The sequence below is a fragment of the Brachycentrus maculatus genome, unplaced genomic scaffold (genome assembly GCF_059751285.1).
Source record: "Brachycentrus maculatus isolate JH-2025_06_01 unplaced genomic scaffold, ASM5975128v1 h1tg000239l, whole genome shotgun sequence".
NCBI lineage: Eukaryota > Metazoa > Arthropoda > Insecta > Trichoptera > Brachycentridae > Brachycentrus > Brachycentrus maculatus.
Window position 1 is genome coordinate 284,727 of NW_028280990.1, and position 25,781 is coordinate 310,507.

General features: G+C 33.2%; 1 protein-coding gene across 7 annotated transcripts; it reads right to left on the minus strand.

Annotated features, from left to right (window-relative positions):
• Positions 1-2,402: 2,402 nt before the first annotated feature.
• Positions 2,403-25,440, minus strand: LOC148306509 (uncharacterized). 7 transcript variants are annotated; one of them, XM_088264890.1, is made up of 3 exons: positions 25,371-25,440; positions 16,595-17,388; positions 2,403-3,918 (listed from the first exon to the last, which is right to left on the minus strand). In XM_088264890.1, the coding sequence occupies exons 2-3, from the start codon at positions 17,352-17,354 to the stop codon at positions 3,914-3,916; spliced, it is 765 nt and encodes a 254-aa protein (XP_088121016.1). In that variant the 5' UTR covers positions 17,355-17,388; positions 25,371-25,440; the 3' UTR covers positions 2,403-3,913. The 7 variants fall into 7 exon arrangements, with proteins under 7 accessions (XP_088121016.1, XP_088121018.1, XP_088121017.1 ...); XM_088264892.1 differs by having other exon boundaries at positions 3,266-3,918; positions 16,595-17,385; XM_088264891.1 differs by lacking the exon at positions 25,371-25,440 and adding an exon at positions 22,165-22,300 and having other exon boundaries at positions 3,266-3,918.
• Between the last annotated feature and the right edge of the window lie 341 nt (positions 25,441-25,781).

The following is a 25,781-nucleotide window of genomic DNA, read 5'->3' on the forward strand; positions in this document are numbered from 1 at the left end:
CGTCTTGCCTCGTCAACGACACATGTCTCCCCATTTCCATCGCCATTCCGGCATTGCCAAAATTCATGGAAAAAGTAAACACATAAAATGTTCAAAATGATATAAAATTAAATAATTTCAACTATCGAAGAGTAAAATGAAAATATGCAAAACATGTCGCTCACTCCTTTCAAAAACGTCAAAAATAAAAAAAAACTTGATTTTTCAGGAGAACGTTTTTAAAGTTTAAAAATATAATATTATTGAACTTTTAACTGTGCAACATATCTTTTTAGGTAAAACCTGAAGGTTTTTTTCTCCATTTGAAAAATATTTAGTATATTTAAAAAAATAATTAAACAATACCTTTTCTTCAAAATGCAAAAACAACACTTTCTGCCCTGTAGCGGGTAAATATTAAGATAAAAATAAGCCTCTTTTGCTGGGATATAGTACATTTTCTGGGCATTCCGAAAACATGCATAGCTGAAAATTGTCGATTTTTGATTTATGACGTTCTTGAAAGGAGTGAGCGATGTGTTCTTTGAGGCAAGAGCAGATACTTCTAGAACAAAATCTTGACTTCGAACCTCTGATCCATAACCGGAAACACATTGCGAGACCAAGTAAGAAATACCGACATCCGGAGCATGTGTAAGACGGAGGATATCGTGAGGTGGGGACGACAACAAAAGTGATACTGGAATGATCAGGTAAACAGAATGTCAGATGACAGACTTCCACGTATTACCTTTCAAGGAATCCCTGAAGGATGCAGACCTCCAAAAAGGTGGAGACAGCTGAGAGTCAACATCCCAAGAGCTACAAGCGGAGGCACAAACAGATCCTTAGGATCTAGAAAAAGAAGAAAAAGAACTATCGAAGAGTAAAAAAAAATATGGAACAGAAATTTATCATATGTATCATTTACAATTCTGATATAAGATTGGACTTATCTACACTGACTAATCATCACACTGCTTCGCAGGAGTAGGCAGAAGGAATAGAACCCCACGCTACTCCTGTTTTTACCAACGTTCTTCAACTCTTCCACATTCATTCATCTCGTCATACATACCTGACTCCTGTCCTGACCGCTTTCAAGTATTTGACAAACCTGATTATGCCAAGTTTTCCTCCATCTGCTACTTTTTCCAACTAAATTCGCCTCATAAATGTATTTTACCGTCCTTTCCTCACTCATTCATTCCACACATCCAAACCATATAAACACACCTGTCTTATAAAAATACGTATCTATACTGGTGTTGCCATATCATCTCAAAACTAACCAAAGTAATATAGTGGCAATCCACGTCAAAGGAAAAATAACTGATAAAAATCATCAATTTTTTACTCTTAAATTTATTAATAAATAAACATCAGTTAAAAATGACTAAGATATATATTTAGACCCTCCTAAGAATCGAACCCGTGACCTCCAGCGCAGTAACCTAACACGCTAACTACTACACTATGAAGGCAGATAACAACCTGTAATACATTTTGTTTCCACAAACTAAATAAAACCAAAAAATAAAACGATAAGTATTTTAAAATTTTATTTGTACTTTATTTGAAATAAATGGACCAGGACACGATACCACATGAGCATATTTGTAAAAAATAAATTAAATAATGAAATAAATTAACTAAAACATAAAATAACGTAATGTCATAGAACAAATTTAAATTTTCAATCTACGTCTCGTTCACATAGCTGTTATCAATGAAATAAACAAAATTTCGGTGTCTTTTTATCTGGAGTTTTTTTTTTGCAATGAAATAGCAAATGCTAATAAAATTATATGAAGTATATATATTTGTAATAATAAATTAATGCGAATTTATTAAGATATCGCTCACTCCTTTCAAGAACGTCATAAATCAAAAATCGTCAATTTTCAGTTGTGCATGTTTTTGGAATGCCCAGAAAATTTACTATATCCCAGAAAAAGCGGCATTTTTAAAACTTAATATTTTCCCGTTACAGGGCAGAAAGTGTTGTTTTCGCATTTTGTAGAAAAGGTCATTTAATTATTTTTTTAAATATACTAAATATTTTTCAAATGGAGAAAAAACCTTCAGGTTTTACGTAAAAAGATCTGTTGCAAAGTAAAAAGTTCGATAAGTGGCTGATTTTATTTTTAAAACATTGTATTATATTTTTATACTTTAAAAACGTTCTCCTGAAAATTTTTTTTTTTTGATTTATGACGTTCTTGAAAGGAGTGAGCGATATATAATCTGAATCAAAAAGAATAAAAAAATTAAATTTTGCTATAGAAAGATCATGTTTTTATAAGCATTATTATTCGAGAAACAAAAAATTAAAAGGTTGTTTTGAGAAAAATTCTAACTCAAGGGTGCCTAACAATAGAAAAATAAGAGCATAAATAATATCTATATTCAAGAAAGACATCTTTTTTTTTTTTTTTTTAATATTATGAAAGATATCGTTTTTGTATTTAAAAATAGGTAAAATTCACCTTAAAAAAATAAATAAAAAACCAACATTTCTGCGTAATTAATAGAACAAGGTAACTTTTAAACTGTCCATGAGTAAGTTTCTGCGTACAAAACTGTACCTGGGGAGTTAGGTTTTTTATATATTTTTTTTTCTTACTTTTGATAATTTTATATCAAAGTCAATGCTATTATATAAGCATCGTATTTTCTTGAAAAAAAAAATTAACGCCAGTTGACACAATTTACATCAAAATCATCCTTATTTTATTTTATTTTTTGACATATCATCAAAGATGAAGAAGAATATGGAAGTCTGGGCATTTACGGGGCTGGCGACCGTCATAGGCTGGTTTAAGTGATCACTTTACACACATGTAACATTCACCAATTCTACCCATTATCGACAACCACACTACTCAAATTCTTGGAAGTTCTATATATATATATATATATGAACCAGTTTAGAAACCTTGATCTTGAATCACTAGAACTTCACTAGAGACATCTATTGGTGAGATGAAAATAATTATTATTTCACTTCTTATATTATTTCATTGGTTTTCTTTGACAGCGTCATTACGATGACGTCATACAAACATCGTTTTAAGTAATATATCATGGGTAAAACAAATACAATCTTTAGTGTGGTTTTGGTGTTCAAAAACAACCACAGATGGCAGTACAAGTGGTGTTTTAGAAATAAATATTATATTTAGTTATAAGCACGAACGTTTATTTCACCCATACTTGGCGTAGGGTTTTTAACTTGCCACTTTCCCTACAAAAGTGTTTAATTTGATATTTCTTTATTCTTCAATTTTCTAAGTGGGTCGATGCGTATAGCACAGTTACTCCAAGTGTAAACTCCTGTCCCATTAGGAACTATTAAATGTAGAATAAATTAGTGAAAAATATAAAAATAAATAAATACGCCCATACTCTTTTGAGGAAAATTTTGTTCATATGACCATGTACGACCATACTCCCGATCCCAGACAAGTCAAACAAGGTCTGTGAGGAAATTTAAATTGTGACCAGTTCAATAATACTTTTTTTTATATGAAAAAAAAACAATTCTTGATGATTGACAATATATTTGACAAACACGCAGACTAGAAACTATCATTATAATTTAGTTTTAGTCAATCAACTTATATAATATATAGCTATTTGTAGTCACTATCCTACATTATATTTTGAAAAAAATATTATGTAACGTTTTTTAATAACAAGGTATCATATTTTAATAGCCTAATTTATAAATAATCCATATTTATCCTGTAGATTATCCGGGTTTCATCTCATCCGGACTTGTTCCCATCCAAAAGTCAATTCTCATGAATTCTCCATGGAAAAAACTCAATTTTTTGTATTTCTTTGACAATTTTACATCAATTTTTCTTGATGTGTTTTAATATACATTTTTGGTTGCGTCGTTCCGTTCCGTGGCTCTATTCCACACAATTCATTCTGAAATGAACCAAGATAAACTACAGTTAGTTTGTTTTGAATTTGGACTTGAATTCGCATTGAATTTAGCAAAACAGTTATCAGCCAATTTCCAAATTGCATGGTTTGTTTAAATTCTAATTATATAGAGCCAATATAGCAAATCGCAAGGTTTGTTTCAATTCCCAATACATTAAGCAAAACACAGTTTGAGCGAATTTCGCAGATTGTTTAAATTCTTATTAAATAGAGCCAATTTCACAAATTGCAAGGTTTGTTTGAATTCCAAATATGTACAATACATTGAACAAAACTGAGTTTTCAGTTAATTTTGAACATTATGTTTAAATTCTAATAAAATAATGCTAATTTCGCAAAATGCTTGGATTATTTAAATTCTCATTAAATTGAAAATTTTGTTTAAATTCTAATAAAATAATGCTAATTTCGCAAAATGCTTGGATGATTTAAATTCTCATTAAATTGAAAATTTTGTTTAAATTCTAATAAAATAATGCTAATTTTGCAAAATGCTTGGATTATTTAAATTCTCATTAAATTGAAAATTTTGTTTATATTCTAATAAAATAATGCTAATTTCGCAAAATGCTTGGATTATTTAAATTCTCATTAAATTGAAAATTTTGTTTAAATTCTAATAAAATAATGCTAATTTCGCAAAATGCTTGGATTATTTAAATTCTCATTGAATTGATTTAATCAAGTTATGAGCCAATTTCGCAAATTGCACAGTTTGTTTAAATTCGCATTGAATTGAGCCAAACACAATTACAATTCAATTTTGCCAACATTGTATGTTTAATTCCCAACTAAACCAAACGCAATTATGAGGGAATTTCACTAAGAATTGAAAGGTTTGTCAAATTTCCTCATGGAGTGGGCCAAACGCAGTTACGAGAAGATTTCGTAAATTGCATGGGTCTAAATTCCCTTTATATAAATTGAAAACATTCATACTTTTAAAGAAAAATGTCTAAAAGAATTATTAAGTATACAATAATACTGCAAAAATATAAAACAACTTCTTCTTACCCACTCTTCATCCTTCAGCGTCCCGAAGGCACAACTCTCAAATTACGCATGCGTTGTTTGATAGTGATGTGGAGCGCATCGAAACACGTGTCACAAAATAGTGTAATTAGCAAATTATTTTTCAATTATAAAATGGTCTGATAGTGATGTGGAGCGCATCGAAACACGTGTCGTTACCAAATTATCTTTCAATTATAAAATGTTTTTTCTCGAAAATACTGTCATGGCATGAAAATACCGTACGCCACGTCAGATGATTTATTTATATCGCGTGTTAGCCCTACACCACGGAACTTGTTTCAATGTACCTTAACACATTGTTGTCAGGCGGTATTTTTATCAACCCCAACCATAATTAATACACTAATTAGGGTTATAAACTAATCACAAATAACCGCAAACCCAATTATGATCTTCAATTATGATGTTTTTCGGCATCTCACGCTCTACCAAAAGTAAGTAAATAGAACGCTTATAAGCGTCTCCCAGTATGTAAAAGACATTTTTAAGCGTTTCTCGCAAGCAAATGTGTCAATACGGGAATATCGTAAAATGTACAATGATAAGAAAAACTCACATTTTACCAAAAACGCTTACTAAAAACATTTAAAAAATAAGTGTAACATGTTTTTTGAGAACTTTATATAAAATACAAACATAAAATCTGGGTACAAAATTTAAATACACACTATTTGTTTATACATTCTTTACGTGTGTTATCTCGGTGCTTCGAACAAATTGGATGTCCGTCGTAAATTTTACAAACGTCCCGTAATCTAGGGTTACAATACTTACCTTCAAAGTGTCATTTAAATCATACACTCTAACATCGCATACAAAACATATAACCTTTATCAAATAAATATATTTACAGTATACAAAGGATTAGCAAAATCAAAAAAAACAAAGTCGGTTAAATTATTTTCAATTTTTTATTAGACAACAATTAAAATAAAATCTCTTAACGCTAGTATCTTAATAGCTACGGTTGGTAAAAAATTCATTAAAATGTATTGTTGATGGTAAACTATGTACAAGATTCAATATTGATAATTTGAAGAACAGTTGGTTAATTTCTCTCAAGTTAATACAGTGGAACCTCTCATAACGAATAATTCGAATAACAACCAAAAAAAAAGTGAATAAGTTGCACCCTTAACGAGTGACATTTCCCGTAACGAGTTAAAGAGAAAGGGCAAGTCTCTTATTCACGACATTCACTTGTGTTTTATTTATTGATTCGGCATTAACTTTGTGGTAAGACATGTTACAATGATTAAAGAAAATACTTCGTTTTTTACCACTTGAGTTTTATTATAGACTACATGTTTCAGAAGTTAAACTTCCATCATTCAGATCTGTATAATAACTAAAATATAAAATATAAAATTGTTCTACAAATAAAATAATTTCCTCTCCTTATTTATAGAACAATTTTATATTTTAGTTATTATACAGACCTGAATGATGGAAGTTTAACTTCTGAAACATGTAGTCTATAATAAAACTCGAGTGGTAAAAAACGAAGTGTTTTCTTTAATCATTCACTTGTGAGTCGGGACTTCTGCGCCAGTCAAAACAAAAAATGTTACGCTTTACGAGTAACATTCTGGAATGAATTATGCTAGTTATGAAAGATTCCACAGTACAATGCGATATTATATTACAAAGTCAATCACAATCACAGCAATAATCATCTATAGGCAATTCGCATCCTGCCTTCACCCAGATAAAATGTTATTATGTTTACCCAGGAGCCGTATGCCAGAAAAAACAGCCTCATTCGTAATAAAATTATAAATAAACCACATGTTTCTTACCACTTGAGTATTATATTGTTATGACTGGTTTCGGAAGCTACAGACGCTTCTATCGACGGGTTTGAATATAAACATATCGTGGGTATACTGGCAAAAAACATTAACTGTAAAATTCCTGTTATTTAAAACTTTTAAGCTCAAAGTTGAATTTAATTTTAAACCACATAAATATGACATTTCAAACTACTTAGTGTATTTTGCCAATTTAAAGAATGTTGAAAAAGTCAAAATTGCATATTTTCGAGTTAATGTTTTTTGCCAGTACACTCACAATATTTTATATTCGAAGCATCTGTAATTTCTGAAACTAGTCGTACAAATAAAATACTATAGTGGTTAAAAGCAAGTGTTTTATTTATAATTGAATTAAATTTTACCGCAAAATGAATGTTTAAACAATATATAATTCATTCGTCATGTTTTACAAAATTTTCAAAGACAATTCAAAATATACCTCTAGAACAGCGGTTCTCAAGCCCTATGCGAAGGCTCCGCAGCGCAAGCAATAAAATAAATCTACATTAACGCTACAATTTAGGTTGTACGAGTAGGTATAAGGGAACACAGAAATGCTACCTATCTCTCTCCTCTCTTGTTGGGCGCTATTTCATAAACATAAACATGAAATCAGGTTTTGCTCATTTTAAGGCTCTGAAAAATATCTAGTATTTCAAAAGGGTTCCGTCGCCATAAAAGTTTGAGAACCACTGCTCTAGAGTATTGTAAATGATAAATGCCATATTTAAGCACTTGTCATGGACCTGTCAGAAACTGAGGTTATGACATACATGTTTCAACAGGAATTATTGCAAGTTTATTACTCATTCTGATTCCTTTTTTTTAAATTCTTGATCAATATTAGATTGTAAAAATGACAGCATTTGACATTAGGTGTTCGCTAGTCTTTGGTTTTGTTAAAATTGAACATCAAATAAATTTTGAGAATTCCACTGATAAATTTTTAAAAAATATTGCTCTATTTTTATTGACTAATTTTAATTTTGTTGAATTTTTTTTAAAGTAGCATTTTTTGTTACGATCAATATTATCATTAGGTAGCGAATAACGCTGGTCGACAGTGATTTTATCAAAAAAATAAATGCAGACGTTTTTATGTACTGTCACACCCTAAATATTAATAAAAACAAAAACAAAATTGTACAACGGGGTATTTTTTTTGGAATATTATATATGTATTAATTTTAAATCAAACAAAGATTTTAAAGTCTACTAAGTTGTATTTTACCAACAAAAAAATAAAATACAACTTAGTACACTCAAAAAATCTGTGTTTGATTTAAAATTAATACATTAATTAAGATGGAGTTCTACAAATCAAACGCCAAATCAATAAATAAATGAATATTATATATTTATATTACAGTCAAATATTTTACAGATAACAAGTGTCTTGTTCGATTGTAGCTTTATTTTCTTACAGTTTTATTAAAAGGAGTTGGTTGTCAACAATGTGTGATAATATAGATTTTAAAGACATCAAATACACACCATTGTCAAAACAAGTCTAAAAAACTTGATAATTTCAGCGCGTTTTTTGCGTGAGTCACTCCTGTTAAGTTTAGATCTGTATGATGAGTCAAATGTAATCTAAATATCCTTGCAGACAATTACTGGACACTAAAAATGATGTAATATAAAACCCTAAGAGATAAAATAAGAAATGAAGAAATTAGGAGCAAAACCAGAATAGCTGATATCATGGATCTCGTGGCAAGACTCACGTGACAATGGGTAGGACATGTTGCAAGACCCCACAAGATGGACCCCTAAAAGTTTAAGATGGAGACCTTGTGAGAATAAAAGAGGCGTCGGAAGACCTCAAAAAAGAAGGTCCGATGACATAGACATTGTGGGGGGTAAAAACTGGCTGCAAACAGCAACTGACCGAAAGAAATGGAAGAATACAGAAGAGGTCTATATCCAGCAGTGAAGGACAGAGGGCTAAAGAAGAAAAAAGGATGTTCCCTAAGCAAAATACAGTAGAAAATTGTTAAAAACTACATGTCCGCCTCTGTAGTGTAATGGTCAGCACGCTAGGCTACCATGCTGGAGGTCCCAGGTTCGATTCCCAAGAGGGTCAAAAAAAATATTTGTGATTTTTCAGTCTAATATTTATTCAATATGACCCTGGACTGGTACCTGAAGCGGAGGGCTGATCACCTTGATCACCTGATTCAGGTTAACACTTTGTGGTCAGCTCACAGAATACTACGTGATTTCGACACCAGTTTCCGGATTTATTTGGAACTATTAGTAGCAATTCTCGGAATAAAGAGTTCACGTATTCGTGAAAGCCTGGATGTAACAGGTGTCAATACTAAGGTAGAGGAAAGGCAATTGAGATGGTATGGGCACATAGGACGCAGAGAACCTGATCATATTGTGAACCAGGCAATCGCCATGGATCATCCTCAAAAGACATCTAGAGGAAGACCAAAAAGATCATGGATGCTGCAGAATGATAACATGGTTTGAAGGCATGACCTAGGTGACGTTGTCCATGACAGAAGGACCTACAAGCTGAGGACGAGGAGAGCTGATCTCAACATTCCGCAAAGACGACAAGTTGGGATGGAGCCAGGAAGAAGATTAGTAGCTATTCTTGGATGGTACTCAGTCTAGAAGCTTTACACATTTTTTTGGTGAGAGTGTAAGGGGTTTTATGAGAGATAATCCAGTTTTTTTAGCCTGTGACATTTATTGTTCCCACTATGCAATTACTACCCTTACGCAAAATGGTAGGTAAATTTAAAGGGCACTGGCAAATTAAATGTTAATACATATATGCAATAAGATCAATAAAACTATCCATTTTTAATTTAAGTTTTACTTGGCAAATACCTCTATGTCTTAAAATTTATTATGACACGTGTTTCGATGCATTCCGCACCATTATCAAACATAATACAGTACATAACACAATACATGATCGAAACACGTGTCATGGTGGATTTTAAGAAATAGACATATTTACCGAGTAAAACTTAAATTAAAAATGGATAGATATTACCGCAAAGTGACTGCCAAATCAATTAATGCAACTTAATGAAACTAATCACATTACCACAGTATGAACCTTTTAATTATGTATTCCAAAAAAACCATACCCGTTATAAAAAAATGCAAAGCAAATTTGTGATCAGAGAAAAATATAAATTATAATAAACAGTTATTTTAATAATATTGACAGATAAAAAGTCTAATTTTATTGATCAGTGTAATCCAAAAGGAAAAAATTATTAACAATGTATTTTGTAAAGAACATTTTGTAAAGATGAAAGATCGCCTGACAGACTTAGAGGCGTTTTATGGTAAATATACCATAACAAACAGTCATATTAATAATTTTAACATGTAAAAAGTAAAATTTTGACAATTAGGAAAAACATTTTTTCCTTGACGATGTATCGTAAGATCAAACATTTTGTGAAGACTTTTTAAAGACATTTTATGGTACAAACTACCATAAAAACACTCATTTTAATAATTTTAACAGATAAAAAGTAAAATTTTGTCAATCAGTGCAATATCAATTAGGAAAAACATATTTTCCTTGACAATGTATCGTAAGATCAAACATTTCGTAAAGATGCAAGAGCGCCTGGCAGACTCGGAGGTGTTGGCGCATTCGGAGGATCCGCTGCGTGGATAATGCGCTGCCACATCGCGCAATTGCAGACGCATCATGGGGACACAACATTCGCAATGCACATTGGAGACAATTTACAAAGTTTACATGGATAGTTGCGCTCAGATGCAGTCGAAGAAGACAGTGTGCGGGTGAAATGTGGTGAAGCAATCGCAATGGGTATATTGGAAGGGTGATGAGAGATGATGAGGGATGATGAGGGATGAACAGAGGATTGAAAATGATAAAGAAATACAGTAAGTCCGTCAATTCCAAATCAAGCCATTTTTTTTACATATTACGAATCACAGAATCGCCAAGAAATATTTGATATTTTCAAGGAATTTCTAGAACTGCCGTTAATGTCAAAGTATAATGTTTAAAACGAAATTTTGAAAAATATTTATCCAATGAAAAAAATTCAAAAATTGTAAATAATTTTTTTTTATAAATAAAATGAATTATTTTTATTGGATACATAATATCCGCCTCCGTGGCGTAATGGTAAGCGTGTTTAGCTACCGTGCTGGAGGTCTCGGGTTCGATTCCCAAAAGAGTCAAATTAAATATTAGTGATTTTCCAGTCTAATAATAATTTAATATGACCTTGGACTGGTACCTGAAGCGGAAGGCTGATCACCTTTCCTTGAGCTGATCAAGATAACACTGCTTCTATACGATGCAGTGCCCTATGCACCATCGGGTGCGGACAAGGGTTAGAAGAATATGTAAATTTAAATAAATAAATTCTTTTTAATTATTACAAAAGAATGAATAAATAAAAAAATTTAAATTACGAAACTAGCGAATTTTCAAATCATGTGTAAAATTTATAAGGAATTTTCAATTTTGTGACGTTGAAAATGGAGAGATTATTACGAATTATCGTTGTTCTAATTAACGGACCCTGACTGCAAGGGTAAGATTGTGAGGGAAGACAGAAATGAAGGAAAATGAAGATGAAAAGTAGTGGGATGGAAAATGGGGACATGATCTGGTGGACATCTTCAATGACATACATCCTAGGCGTCTAAATACAAATCTAAACTAAGATATTGTCAGTTTTTTAAATTACCCAGTTGTTTTATATATAAGGTTTGTCCACACTCTCCATGGAATTTTCAAGAAATATTAATATTTTTAAAGTATGCAAATACAGTAAGACCCCGCTTAAAGCTGCTTCACTTAACACTGTTTTATTATTCTGTTACCGCGCATAATTACGTTGTTTTAAGACACACACGCGTCTGCTTTGACATCATAACAGTATATGTGTGAGGTCCTCACCAAAACGTTACATTTCCATTATAAACGATTTTAAGTAATCAGGAATTCCAGCTTGTAAAATTGTTACGTTTTGGTGCAATTTAATGATTTCATATGGGTTTAATACGGGATTGGTCACGTTTTGTCGCAACTTTACTTAAGATTTTGATAGAACACAGTAAACAGAACAGATTTGCTTTTAAATAATTTTTTGTGCAATATTGGAAATGTAACATTTTGGTGAGGACCTCCACATATATTAACACATTGTTGTCGGATGGTTTTTTCATAAAATAATTAGTATATTGTCCGCCTCCGTAGTGTAATGGTAAGCAAGCTCGGCTACCGTTTTGGAGGTCCCGGGTTCGATTCCCAGGGGGGTCAAATAAATATAAGTCATTTTTTAAATCCATATTCATTCCATGTTACTCTGGACTGGTACCTGAAGCGGAGGGCTGATCACCTTTCCTTCGTGTGTTAACGATCAAGATAACACTGTGTTTATATAATGCAGTGCCCTATGCACCGTTGGGGTGCGGATAAGGGTTTGAATTGAAAAATTGAATTGAAATTAGTACACAAATTAGGGTCGTATATCCATAACAAGTGATTCCGATCTGTACAATGTTTTTTGACATCTTGCGCTCTACCAAAAGTGAGCAAATAGAACGCTTATATCTCGCGCTCTCGACCAACATGTATGTAAAACACGCTTTCAAGCGTTTTCCGCTAACAATGTGTTACGATTTAGTTTGTATGATCTTGTTTAAAACAGTTTCCATCTTACGATAAGCGAAGTCTTACTGCATTTGAATTTAACATCATTTTCATACAAGCCTAAATGGCTCACATTAAAAAATACAATTCAAGTTGCAACAGAGTGGGGGTCCAACATGGAAACTATGGCCACCGACTCTATTACAAAATTGATTCAATCATAAACGTTTACATTATAAAAATAGTATGTATATCAACATTTTTTTTTTCACCCTTTCGATAAAACATTTAAAATAAAAACTTAGTAACTATTAATATGAGATTAGAGCAATAAAAAGTATTTTGTCAGATAAAAAAAACGCACTAACAACTAAGTAAAAAAAAAAAGAAAAGAAACGCAAACATAAATCTAATATAAAACAAAAATGCAATCAGTAATAGGGTATTATAGCGTTTTTTATTTATTGACATTTTATTAAGGTTATAATACACTGAACTCCCTTTTTACACCAGTTTGAAATAACACGATGCTAAAAAATTAGGAAAAATCTAATATTCATTAGGAATTTGGAATTCGTTACATTTTGCATGTACTTACTGCTTAGCAGTGGCGTGCACAGAGTTTTTAATATGAGTAGGCAGTAGGAAAAACGTGTTTTTTTTTTTTACCATATCTGTCATACTTTAATAATGCGTGTTTAGTCGCGGAGAAATAACTGAGAAAACTAAATTTTTTATGTTTTTTGTTTTTAATTATTATTATTATTATCACAGTTTTCCATACTTGTTCTATTCTATTAGGGTATGCACTGTTTACATGCCTTTATGAAATGCAATGCTGCTCAGTACTATACGCAGAGAGGTATGAGAAGAGAGACTAGCTGAATCATTACTGCCTTTGATTTTTTTAAAGTATTTTAAAAATAGAATCAAGACACAATAAGCGGATACACGGATCGCATAGCAAGACTCAAAATTCATGGGACATGTTGCAAGACAGGACCCCACAAGGCAGACCCCTAAGATTTTAGGATTGGGAGAATAAAAGAGGAGTCGGAAGACCTCAAAAAAGATGGTCCGACAAATAGCTGCTGAGGGGGGGTAGAAACTGGCTGTAAGCAGCAATAGACAGAAGAATACGGAAGAGGCATATCCAGCAGTGGAAGACAGAAGGCTAAAGAAGAAGGAATAATGATTTTTTTTTAATATTCTGAACTGATTTTTATATAAGATATACAAGTAATCTATTTACCAAATTTTTACAAATTTTAATATATTTTTTTAATGCGGTATGGTGCAGAAATTATTTACCGTATAAAATGGGGAGTTCAGTGTAAAAATAATAATAATAACACAAGTCAATTGGTATATTTCTTTAAATATAAAAATTAAACACTCATATAAGACCACTTTTGAGTTTATTAATGTAAACATGACTAGTTTTGAGAACTACAGAAGCTTTCATTAACCCATTTCGGACAGGTGGTTTTACGTCTGCGGAGGTTATTATTAAGGTATTTATATAAAAATATCCAATTTTTCGGCAGATATCAGTAATTTTAATAGATATATCGTTAGTATTCTGTCATTGAGAACTGAAATTTCGAGATGTAAATTTTAGATTTTTTTTAAGTAAGAAAAGTGTCATGCATACAACCGAAGACGCCAATATAGCATATGTGGTTGATAACACATAGTTAAAATTGGATGCCAATGTAGCGTACGCTTGTTAAAGTGTTAATGTAATAAATAACAGTGAATATTTTTTCTTTTTTAATTTAAGTTTTACTTGATAAACATCACTTTTTATTAAAATCTATTGTAACACGTGTTTCGATGCATTCTGTATCATTTTTTAGCACCGTATGTGAAGCTAAATGTAAATTTTAGAGTTGTGTCCTTGGGACAGTGAAGGATGAAGAGGGCGTATTACCACGAAGCGACTGCCAAATCAATTAATGAGAATATTTTTCTGTCAATCAGAACATCTGTAGTTCTCAAAACTAGTCTTGTTTACATTAAAAAACTCAAAAGCAGTCTTATACAAGTGTTTTATTTTATACTCAAATCATCGTGTTATTCCACAAAGTTAATACCAAATCAACGAACGTTATAATTCCTGTAGAAACAAGGAAGACATGACGGATTCAACCAACGACATAAATTTAAAATAGCGACAAAATGGAGAAAACAAATATGACATTGTTATATGTGTCACCAATAGGTTGGCTAGGAATCTATGTTCCTTCCAAGATGAATCAATCCTAAATTATAATACCCAATGACCAATATAAAAAATAGAATTAAGATTAGAAAATAAATGTTGATTTGATTAAATATACGTCGTTACAGTCACATAGAGTATAGAGTATAAAATATAGAGTACCCATAGGGTAATAAAATTATTTAAATATTCAATATGAAAAATAATTTTGAATGATATCCGTTGGATAAAAAAAATGCTACTAATACAGGTAAAGTGCATTAATTTAGTACATACATTCCAAAAAGTACCAACGTCTCAATTATAAGCTAAACTAAACTAGTCTAAGAAGGATAATTGTCCAATTAACAAGAAATGGGATAGGTATAATGTTGTCAACACCGTAGAACAATGGCGGTTGCAAAAATTAGATAGAAAAAAAAGGCAGTTTTTTTTAAAATACGGAGCTAGTATAACGACAGCTATGAATTGTTATCATAATACAAAAATTTTAGAACACTAAACTATGATTTATGTCTGTAGACGTTAATTCGACTCTGCGGTCAAAAAATCTGTGATTGTGTCATTCATTTGAGTGTTGTTTTTAAATTTATCATCTTTACAAATTAAAAAAAAATTAAGAAACTACAAAATTCATGATAAAAAGAAAACTGTCAAAGTGTATGAAAATTAAAAGAATCGATAGAAAAACAAAAGCTCTAAAAGGTATAAACTGACGGAAAATAATAGAATCTAGAACAATTGAAAATAAATATTTCTTGAATTCATTTAGAAATTGGCAGGTATCGAACCCACAACGCCAGTGTCGCAGTCTAGCGTCTACCCGACTACGCCACGGCGCCTGTCATAGATCAACTATCGTTATGAGAAATTAAAAAAAATTGTATGACAATTTTTAGATTCTTTGAAATTTTACATAGCAGTGCAGTATGTAATGTAATCAGAATGATATTGGATTAGCTTAGAAGTCAAAACCCTCCTCTGCCGACTTGATGACAGCCACTTCCATTGTTCTACGGGTATGACGACACGCATGATTATTATAAATATGGAGTTTTCCAGAGAGAAGATCATAAGTGTCAATTGTTTGTTTTTACAACAAAATATGAATATAATTATAATAAAGCTGCATTTTTTGTCAAAAATAGCAATGTCCAAAAATCAAAATAGCAAAGGAATAATGTAGTCATCTTGAACCAGGTTCAAGAGGAATGAATCTTCTGTCCGGGAAGCTATATATGTGTAGGTTTTGAGCGCCAGCGCAATTATTTAAAATTAAATATTTATCCATTAAAAATAATTCATACACAATTGTGTGTATTGTAACTTTGGGCGTAATATGTTCGTAAAACATACATCGGGCGAATTTGGAAAAATGATTAATATTTACAAAGAATCCGACTCGTAATCAGGCGTTATTCGATCGAGAGACGGATGCCGATACGGACGAGGAAGAAGAAGAAGACGACTTATCCAGGACGTTATTTATGTTCATTATAATGCCGGATTTGAGGCGGAAGAAATCGGATTCGAAAAGAGAGAAATTGGAGTTTTTCCAATACATTCCGCACTTGAAGAGTTTAATGGTGAACTTCAACACGGTGTTGTCTATCAAGTTGAGCTGTACCGGTTGGATGAAGTAAACGACGGTGCCGTTTCTCTTCTTAATGAAGCCTTTAAAGTGCGCGACGACGCCCTGAATCGAGACGGCGAATTCTTCCTCGTACGGCCCGCGGTGCAAAGAGTTGGCCAGGTTGAGGCGGGGCTCAATCTCTAGAGAGAAAACGGAAAAGGTGCGAGAGGGACCAGTGTAGGTAAACTCTTCGCACATCTCCAGGGGCGGACACCTGACGAGAATGCGCATTTCTAAAATCTCATTTTTCCCCCTCACCAAACTGAGGTCGCGCTTATTGACTAGTTGGTCGCACGGCGTCGGCTCTAAGCTAGATTTGAATAGGTCTTTCTCACCTGCGAAAATTTCCGGAAAATCTTGGCAGAGATTGTTCCACTCGTCCGAGCTCAACTTTTCCAGGCCGAAGCACGGGATCAGGTTGGACTGGATGAGGTAGTCTTTCAGCACGTGGCCGTTGACCTGGGCGTGCGATCTGGACAGGAAGTGGATGGCCCACCGCAGGATGGAGCGTACGAGGTACTCGTCCGAGCAGACCTTGCGTTCCCCCTCGGCGAAGATCTTCAAAGACTCCAAAGTGAGATTGAGGAATTCGGGGCTCTCGAAGAACCTCTTTGTGTTGTCTTCTATGAACGCCAAGCAGTTGTTGACGATCAACTGAGAGTCGTATACCAACGCGACATTGAAGATGTCGACCATCTCTTTCAAGGTGATCTTGCTAGCTAAAAAGAGATTCTGGATGTATTCTCCGCAGGCGTGTTGGAGCTCCGGCATGTCGTAGAAGTGAGAGGCTTCCACGATGCAGGCGCATTGCGCGACGTCTTGGAAGTTGATTCGCCCGGTGTAGGCAAAGTACACGATGGCCTGGATGATGGGGAAGGGGAACTGCGTGATCTTGAGGACGCCATGCTCGGCCCACTTGACCGCGGAGGCCCACACCGAGCCGGCCAGCGTCAGGATGCAGCGATGCACCCTGAACATGTTCACCTGCCCCTCGAACTCTATCTCCAGGTCCAGGTCGGAGTAGAGGCCCGACTCCAGCAAGGCGTGCGCTCTGTCGGCGGCTGACGTAGAATGGGTGGTGTAGCCTGACGCCATATTTGGTGCTTATTTTTACATCATAACTTAACTTCTAAAAAAAAAATATATAAATCAGTTCTTAATTCATTAATGGTCGGTAACTAAATTCATAAATAGTCAGAAATTTTAAATAGATTTTTTTGGCATAACGCAATATACTATAATTACAAGAACAAAAATACATTTTAATACAAAAAAAGATCATACAAAGGCATGGTCTGTGTGTGGGTATACATTTTATTTAAGGTGTTTTATAAAGGGTACTGGAAAGAATACAATAGATGTTAAAAATATAAATACATCAAAGTGCTAATATAAACCATAAATATAGATTTTAACAGAAAACAAAAAAAATATGTGAACCATAAGCATACATATACTCGGCTGTCCAAATTTAAAACACAGTAAGGGACATTTTTTTGTAGTAGGTTTTTTTTGCATTTATGGACTAAGTAGACTCTACTTAGTCCAAAAATGCAAAAAAAAACTACTACAAAAAAAATGTCCCTTACTGTGTTTTAAATTTGGACAGCCGTACTATATGAGTTATAAATTAAAAGAAGAAGCTACTTGGATATGTTTTTTTTTTTTTTTTTAATTATAATTTCAGCAAAATCTTAAATCAATTTTTTTTTTAGATAATTAGTGTCTATAGTGTCTATAGTCCGCCTCCATAGTGTAATGGTCAGCACGCTCGGCTGCCGTTCTGGAGGTCCCGGGTTCGATTCCCAAGGGGGGTAAAATAAATATAAGTGATTTTTTCACTGTCATATTCATTCAATATTACCCTGGACTGGTACCTGAAGCGGAGGGCTGATCACCTTTCCTTCATGTGTAAACGATCAAGATAACACTGCGTTTATATGACGCAGTGCCCTATGCACCGTTAGTGTGCAGATAAGGGTTTTATTATTATTATCATATAGTCTTTATGGAATGAATTAAACAGTTTTGGAGTTATAAAAAAGAGTGTCTTTGCGCTAGTACACTATTCATTCTTTGGCTAGATCAATTAATATTTTTAGCAAATAAGTGTTGGTGCATGAAAACATATAACATTAACACATTGTTGGCAGGCGGTTTTTTCATCAACCCCAACCCTTATTAGTATACATATATCGCCCACTCCTTTCAAGAATGTCACAAATCAAAAAACTTGATTTTTCAGGAGAACATTTTTATTTTTTTATTTTTTAAAACCCTTCCGCACCCCAATGGTGCATAGGGCACTGCGTCATATAAACGCAGTGTTATCTTGATCGTTTACACATGAAGGAAAGGTGATCAGCCCTCCGCTTCAGGTACCAGTCCAGGGTAATATTGAATAAATATTAGAGTGAAAAAATCACTTATATTTATTAAACCCCCCTGGGAATCGAACCGGGGACCTCCAGAACGGTAGCCGAGCGTGCTGATCATTACATTACAGAGGCGGGCAAACTATATACACATAACGATCAATCGATCTCGATCGTTTACACATGAAGGAAAGGTTATCAGCCCTCCACTTCCGTATAATGCGTCCGCAGACTTACAACACGTGATAAAGTTTTTAAGACTATGCATGCGAGCGAAGCATTTGTGTCAATCAGTAGCATCAAGAATGCTACATTTCTATATTTACACAAATCATGTGACTGCTACACAGAGAGTACAGTAAAACCACGATATAACAGACTAATTAGGGGGAGATGGTGTTCGTACAAGCAGAAAGTCCGTTAGATAAAAATAGATTTAAAATAAATCAAAAAATGTTTTTTTTTTTAATATATGAACACTGTATTAAGATATAAATAAACAATACAAAACACAAAAAAGATAATATCTATTGTCTTCGGACACTTGTCGTGAATTGACGTTGCTATTTGATGTTGACGCGCTTGCTTTCGATAATAATAATAATAAATAAAACCCTTATCCGCACCCCAATGGTGCATAGGGCACTGCGTCATATAAACGCAGTGTTATCTTGATCGTTTACACATGAAGGAAAGGTGATCAGCCCTCCCGCTTCAGGTACCAGTCCAGGGTAATATTGAATAAATATGACTGTGAAAAAATCACTTATATTTATTTTACCCCCCTTGGGAATCGAACCCGGGACGTCCAGAACGGTAGCCGAGCGTGCTGACCATTACACTACGGAGGCGGTAGTGTAATGGCTCGGCACATTACACTGCTTTCGATAAACGTGCTTTTAAAAGGAATTAAGGTTTGTTTGCACTTTTGAAGTTTGCTGTTTTATTTTATAATCAACTCTCTAGTTAAACTTCGTTATGTGACGAATAGTCAATAATCCGCCATAGTAATAATAATTTTGTCCGCCTCCGTAGTGTAATGGTCAGCACGCTCGTCTACCGTAATAGAGGTCCCGGGTTCGATTCTCAGCGGGGGATGAAATAATAATAAGTGATTTTTTCACTTAATTTATTTTTCACAATATTTAATATTTATCCTGGACTAGTGGACCTTTCCTACATGTGTTAACGATTAAGACAACACTGCATTTTTATCATACAGTGCCCTATGCACCACCAGGTGCAGAAAAGGGTTTGAAGAAGAATAAAATAAAATGATCAGAGCGTTTTTAATTATTTTTACATTTTACGTGATATTTTGTGCGTTATATCTGAAGAGCATTGAATAGAGGTCCGTTATATCACGGTTTTACTGTATGATAATTCTTAAAAGATAGCGTAACCCTGTCGGGTCAGATATTTCGGTATCCAGGGTGATATCATTTACACCAGACTAAAAATGCAAATTCAAAGATAAAAATCTCTCATACAATATGTCTTCTTTGTATATAAAAAGAGATAAGAAAATGCGAATACAAGAATTCACAACCAATCTTTGATGCCTGTCAGAGGTCAAATTTTCCTCAGAATTCTCGGGATTGATGCCACCATGCATCTGTGGTGTTAGATAATTTATTGATTTATTTTTTACTTATTTTTATTTACATAAATAATATATATTTATTTAAAGAACAATTATAAACAATTTTTATTTTTAAATTGCAGAGACCCACCTAGCCACCTTGTGTGTCTTGTCCGTGGAGTTTTTTTTACATACATTTTTTATTGTTTTTATCTATTTTAACCTAATATACAAACAAAAAAGAGAGAAAAATTTCAGAATATAAACTATTTTGCAATTTTCATAGAATTAACTGTTTATCATTTACCCATTCCTTTTTTTTGCCTTAACCCTAGATAACTAAACAATCGTCCACGCGACCCTTCTCCGAAAAAGTCAAGTGCACTTATTTCCCTGCACCCCGCACCCTTACAACCATTTAGTTGGCTTTATACAGCGCCATTATTGAACATCCAAATTGCATTGGTTTATGAAAGATTTTAAATGCACTGTCGCTGGATTCTTCTCATATGTTAGATAATTTAACACATTGTTATCAGTAGCTCGAAAAGGCTTTTTTGGTGGCTCGTGTAGGATATTAAATTTGTGTAGTAAATTTTATTACTGAACTCCAAAAATAAATAAAACATGGGCTAAATTTGAATGAAATGCTTAAAAGGTTAACTTTAAGGTTAATTTGATGTTCTAATTTATTTAATAATAATAATAATAATAAAATTGAATAACTTATATAGCGCCATTTTCGTAAAAAAATACCTCAAGGGCGCTTCACGGTGAATGAATTGGGGAAAATATTATGGTGGAAATGATTTAGCAAACAAATGTGTTTTTAGTCTTTTTCTAAAGATCATCTCACTCTCACTATTTCTAACCATTGGTGGAAGAGCATTCCACGCCGTCGGTCCTGCAACAGCAAAGGCACGCTCGCCAAATTCAGTGCGTTGGTTGCGAGCTGGTAAGATAACTTTGCCCATTGCAGATGTTGTAGCCGATCGAAGCGTGAGACGTCTATCAACCAATTCATCTGGAATACACAGCTCCTTAAGATACTCTGGAGCCATATTGTGTATTGATTTATACATGAGTAGGCAGAGTTTATACTCAACCCTTTCGGGAAAGCGTAACCAGTGGAGTTTGTGAAGTAGTGGGGTGATGTGACTGAATTTAGAAATTCCAAAAATTAGTCTCGATGCTGCGTTTAACATTTAAAATAAAATAAAAATATTATATAGTTTATATTTGAAACAATAACTTTGTGATTTTCCATTTTATAATTAAAACATAAATTTGTTTTAAAATCACTTCAAATATTTTATACTTCTAGAAATTTTAACATCCGATGCAAAGAGCATACAAGATGTCTAAATAATAATAATTAATCAGAATTCGGCAATCACCTAATAGAAAATAATCACACATTTGATAAAAGTAAAGGACTAAATGTATTACACACATGCAACAGAGGACTTGAATTAGATTACTTAGAAATATTAGAAATTAAAAACGCAATTAATAATAATTTACAACTAATAAATACACAAGTAAAGGATTCAACATCCCTGATCCCTTTTAGCTGTAACTGCTAACCGACACAAAAAATAAAGCCACTTGACATCTACCCAAGCTCTTTTGCCTAACGGCCAAAATACTTTGAATTTTGTCAAGTAGATAGCGTTTTAATATTAATCAGTCTTGAAAAAGAAGCAGTTAGCTTCGAAACCGGTAGATATTATAATTAAGTTATAATAAAATATTAATAGTGATTTTAAAACAAAATTACCTTTCAATTATAAAATGGAAAATCACAAAATCACAAGGTTAGTCCTTCAAATATAAATGGTATTTAACAAAAAGATATATTTTAATTATAAAAATATTATGTATGGTATGATAAGGGGTGATGATAAAAAATAAAACTATTAAGAGGGAATTTGTATAGGTAGCTCACCAGACAAGTTCAATTTCTGAAAGTAGCTCACATCCTTATTGAGTTTGCATACCACTGATTTAAACCATGTCAATTAATAACAGGCTTTGCTGCAAACACCCGCTAGTGCGTGCAGTACAGAAAACCAGCGGAAAGTAATGCAAAACTAAATTTTACAAGCGTCCCTTTATCTGATATTTTTACATCTTTGAGACTGACCATGGTATATTACATATCCCATGGCTGAGAACATTTGCCTTCTCACTCTTTCACGTAAGCACAAGAGAGTGCGAGAAGAAGGGAGATATTGTGTTTTTACGACTGCACAGTCATAAAAAAAACACTTCCAGATAAGGCATACCAACACATAAAACAAACAAATTATGTAGGCATACGAAATGCATTCTGAAAACGTTGCCTTTCCGCTCACACATCAAGGAATAATCCCGTGTGAAAAGAAGACAGATATAATATGAGAATTATTTTTGTCAAGTCAAAATATTTCACTGACTCAAATTACTAATCACCTTCTTATGCAGAGAGCCGAGGAGAGCATGTGTGTAAGTAAAATAAACAATGGCCTGCCTTATATGGATAACACACACACACACACACACAGTCAAACTGTGAAGGGGTAATATTCCCATATTAAACTGGATAAGCGAGATTTAGGACGGGCTACTTTTGGTAAATTATCAAATGTCCTAAAATCATTACACATTCCCATCCATCTGACGAGGAAAACTTTCCATGCATGTCGCTCACTCCTTTCAACAACGTCATAAATCAAAAATCGTCAATTTTTGCCCGGCACCTCCATTACGGTAGATGAGGGTGCTGACCATTGCACTACAGAGGCGGATATATATCGATCACTCCTTTCAAGGATGTCATAAATCAAAAATTGTCAATTTTCAGTTGTACATGTTCCGGAATGCCCAGAAAATGTACTATACCCCAGCAACAGCGGCATATTTTTAACTTAATATTTACCCGCTACAAGGCGGAAAATGTTGTTTTTGCATTCTGAAGAAAAGGTGTTGTTTAATTATTTTTTTAAATATACTAAATATTTTTCAAATGGAGGAAAAACCTTCAGGTTTTACCTAATTAGATCTGTTGCACAGTAAAAAGTTCAATAATTGGCTTGATATTTATTTTTAATACATTGTGTTATATTTTTAAGCTTTAAAAACATTCTCCTGAAAATCAAGTTTTTAGATTTGTGACGTTCTTGAAAGGAGTGAGCGATGTGTACTCCCAGTGCTCACATATGGATTTGAGACATTTACCCTAACAAAACTAATCATTTATAAACTCCGGGTGATACAAAGAGCAATGGAGAGAAGGATGCTAAACATATCCCTCAGGGACCAAAAAACTAATGTTTGGATAAGGGAAAAGACCGAGGTAACAGATGTGGCTCAAAGAACCGCAAAACAAAAGTCAAACTGGGCAGGTCATGTGGCACATATCGCTCACTCCTTTCAACAGCGTCATATTTAAAAAAAAACATGATTTTTCAGTAGATCGTTTTTAAAGTTTAAAAATATAATAAAATATATTAAAAATAAATATCAAGCCACTTATTGAACTTTTTACTGTGCAACAGATCTTTTTAGGTAAAACCTGAATGTTTTTCCTCCATTTGAAAAATATTTACTATATTTAAAATAATAATTAAACAATATCTGTTCTTCAAAATGCAAAAACAACACTTTCTGCCCTGTAAGCGGGTAAATATTAAGTATAAAATATGCCGCTTATGCTGGGATATAGTACATTTTTTGGGCATTCCGAAAACATGCACAACTGAAAATTTATGATTTTTGATATATGACGTTGTTGAAAGGAGTGAGCGATATGTCTTAGGATAGATGGACGAAGGTGCTTGACTGGAGGCCTAGTACTATATATTACTAAACTAACCAAATTAGTGGTGGATTTAAAAATTTGTATTTATTTAGATTGGCAGTGACAGGGATATTGAAAGCTTTTATATGTTAATTCACAGTAAAATCGGGATATAATTTTGTTTCAAATTTTCAATAAATTTCGCAAGTTAGTTAAAAATAACAAAAAATTGCTTTGTAAGAGAAGGTCTGTCAGGAAGCCTAGATGCTTCTGTATCAGATCTGGGAATGCGGTGGGACAGCTTTCAATGCAGGTCTTGTACAGTATATAATACTTAAATTAAAAATGGATAGATATTGCCGCATAGTGACTGCCGATTAATTAAATCAATTAATGAAAAAATATGGAAGTCTGGGTATTCACAGGGCTTACGACCAATCATAGTTAAGTTAACATTTCGTCTGTTTAATGCAGTGCCCTATGCACCATTGCAACATTTTTTAAATACGAAGACAGCTTGTGATAGTTGAGATGATGCATTGAAAAGTTTATCAGCTTTGTCCACAATATGGTTAGTTTAGTGATTAGTAAGTTTGGCCACCATGCTTGCAGTCCCAGGTTTGATTCCTGACGACGGAATATAAAAATAGAAGTCTCTCTTCTGCTTTATTGTACAGTATGTCACTGGCAGTTAATACCATATGCGTCATGAATCGAAAGAAAAAACGATTTTTTGCACAAAATTGCTCAAATAACTAACAAAATTGATAAAAACGTGGCGTATTTGTTTTATAAACGTTAAATTATACTATTGTCAAACGTAATTATAAATTATTTGGACCCAAACATAAAATTTTCAGATAATTAACCTCAAAATAGATTAAAAAAAAATAATAAAAAGCGTCTAAAAATTTATATTTTTAAAAAGTCTTATTTTGCTAATATTTTTCTTTGAATAAACAGCAGATTTAGGGGTTTAAATGGTTATTATCTTTAAATTAATTTTACGACGATATTTAGGAAGATTTTGTATAATGTGAACGCCAAAGTTTAAAAACAAGCGAAGCCACGCCGAAAAAAACACGCGTAGAAGATCATTATGCCAAAAAATTTAACAAAGGACACAGAATCAAGTGTTTCCCATTGAATGGATTAGGATATAAGCGATACAAATGTCAATTAGACCATTACTTCTCAATATTTATTTGCAAATTGAAACTTTCGACACAAGGAGCGTTGTCGGCTGTCATTTAGTTCCACGCTTCGCCATCGTGTTTAACATTTAAAATTCATATAAAACCTTTACCACGGCATGACAACTCGCAAAATAACTTTAAAATAAAGTAATATTACATCCAAATTGAATTACTTACGATTTACGAGTCCATTTTTTAATCAAACGATTTTTCCACGACTTTCGCGTCGCCAGCGAAGCCGCTCCTCACCGCGAGATGGCAGCACATGAAATGAAAAAGAATCACAGTAAAATTTGTTTAAGAATAACAGTCTACTCGGCGTTAAACAAAATTTCGTACTTTACTGCGCATGACGTCACAATCAGAAAACTGCCGTACTGCAGAAAAAAATCAGGAATATTGTTGTATGGATTTCTACGTCATCAAAACTACTTCGATAGATGTCTCTAATTTACTTTTGCATGTATTGTATAATCAAACCACCAATATTGTTGATTTCTTTACCCTTACTACGCATATTTGAAAATGTTTGGTTGCAACAATCAAAAACATCAAGTTTAAGACGCACTTAACAAAAAAGAGGCGTCC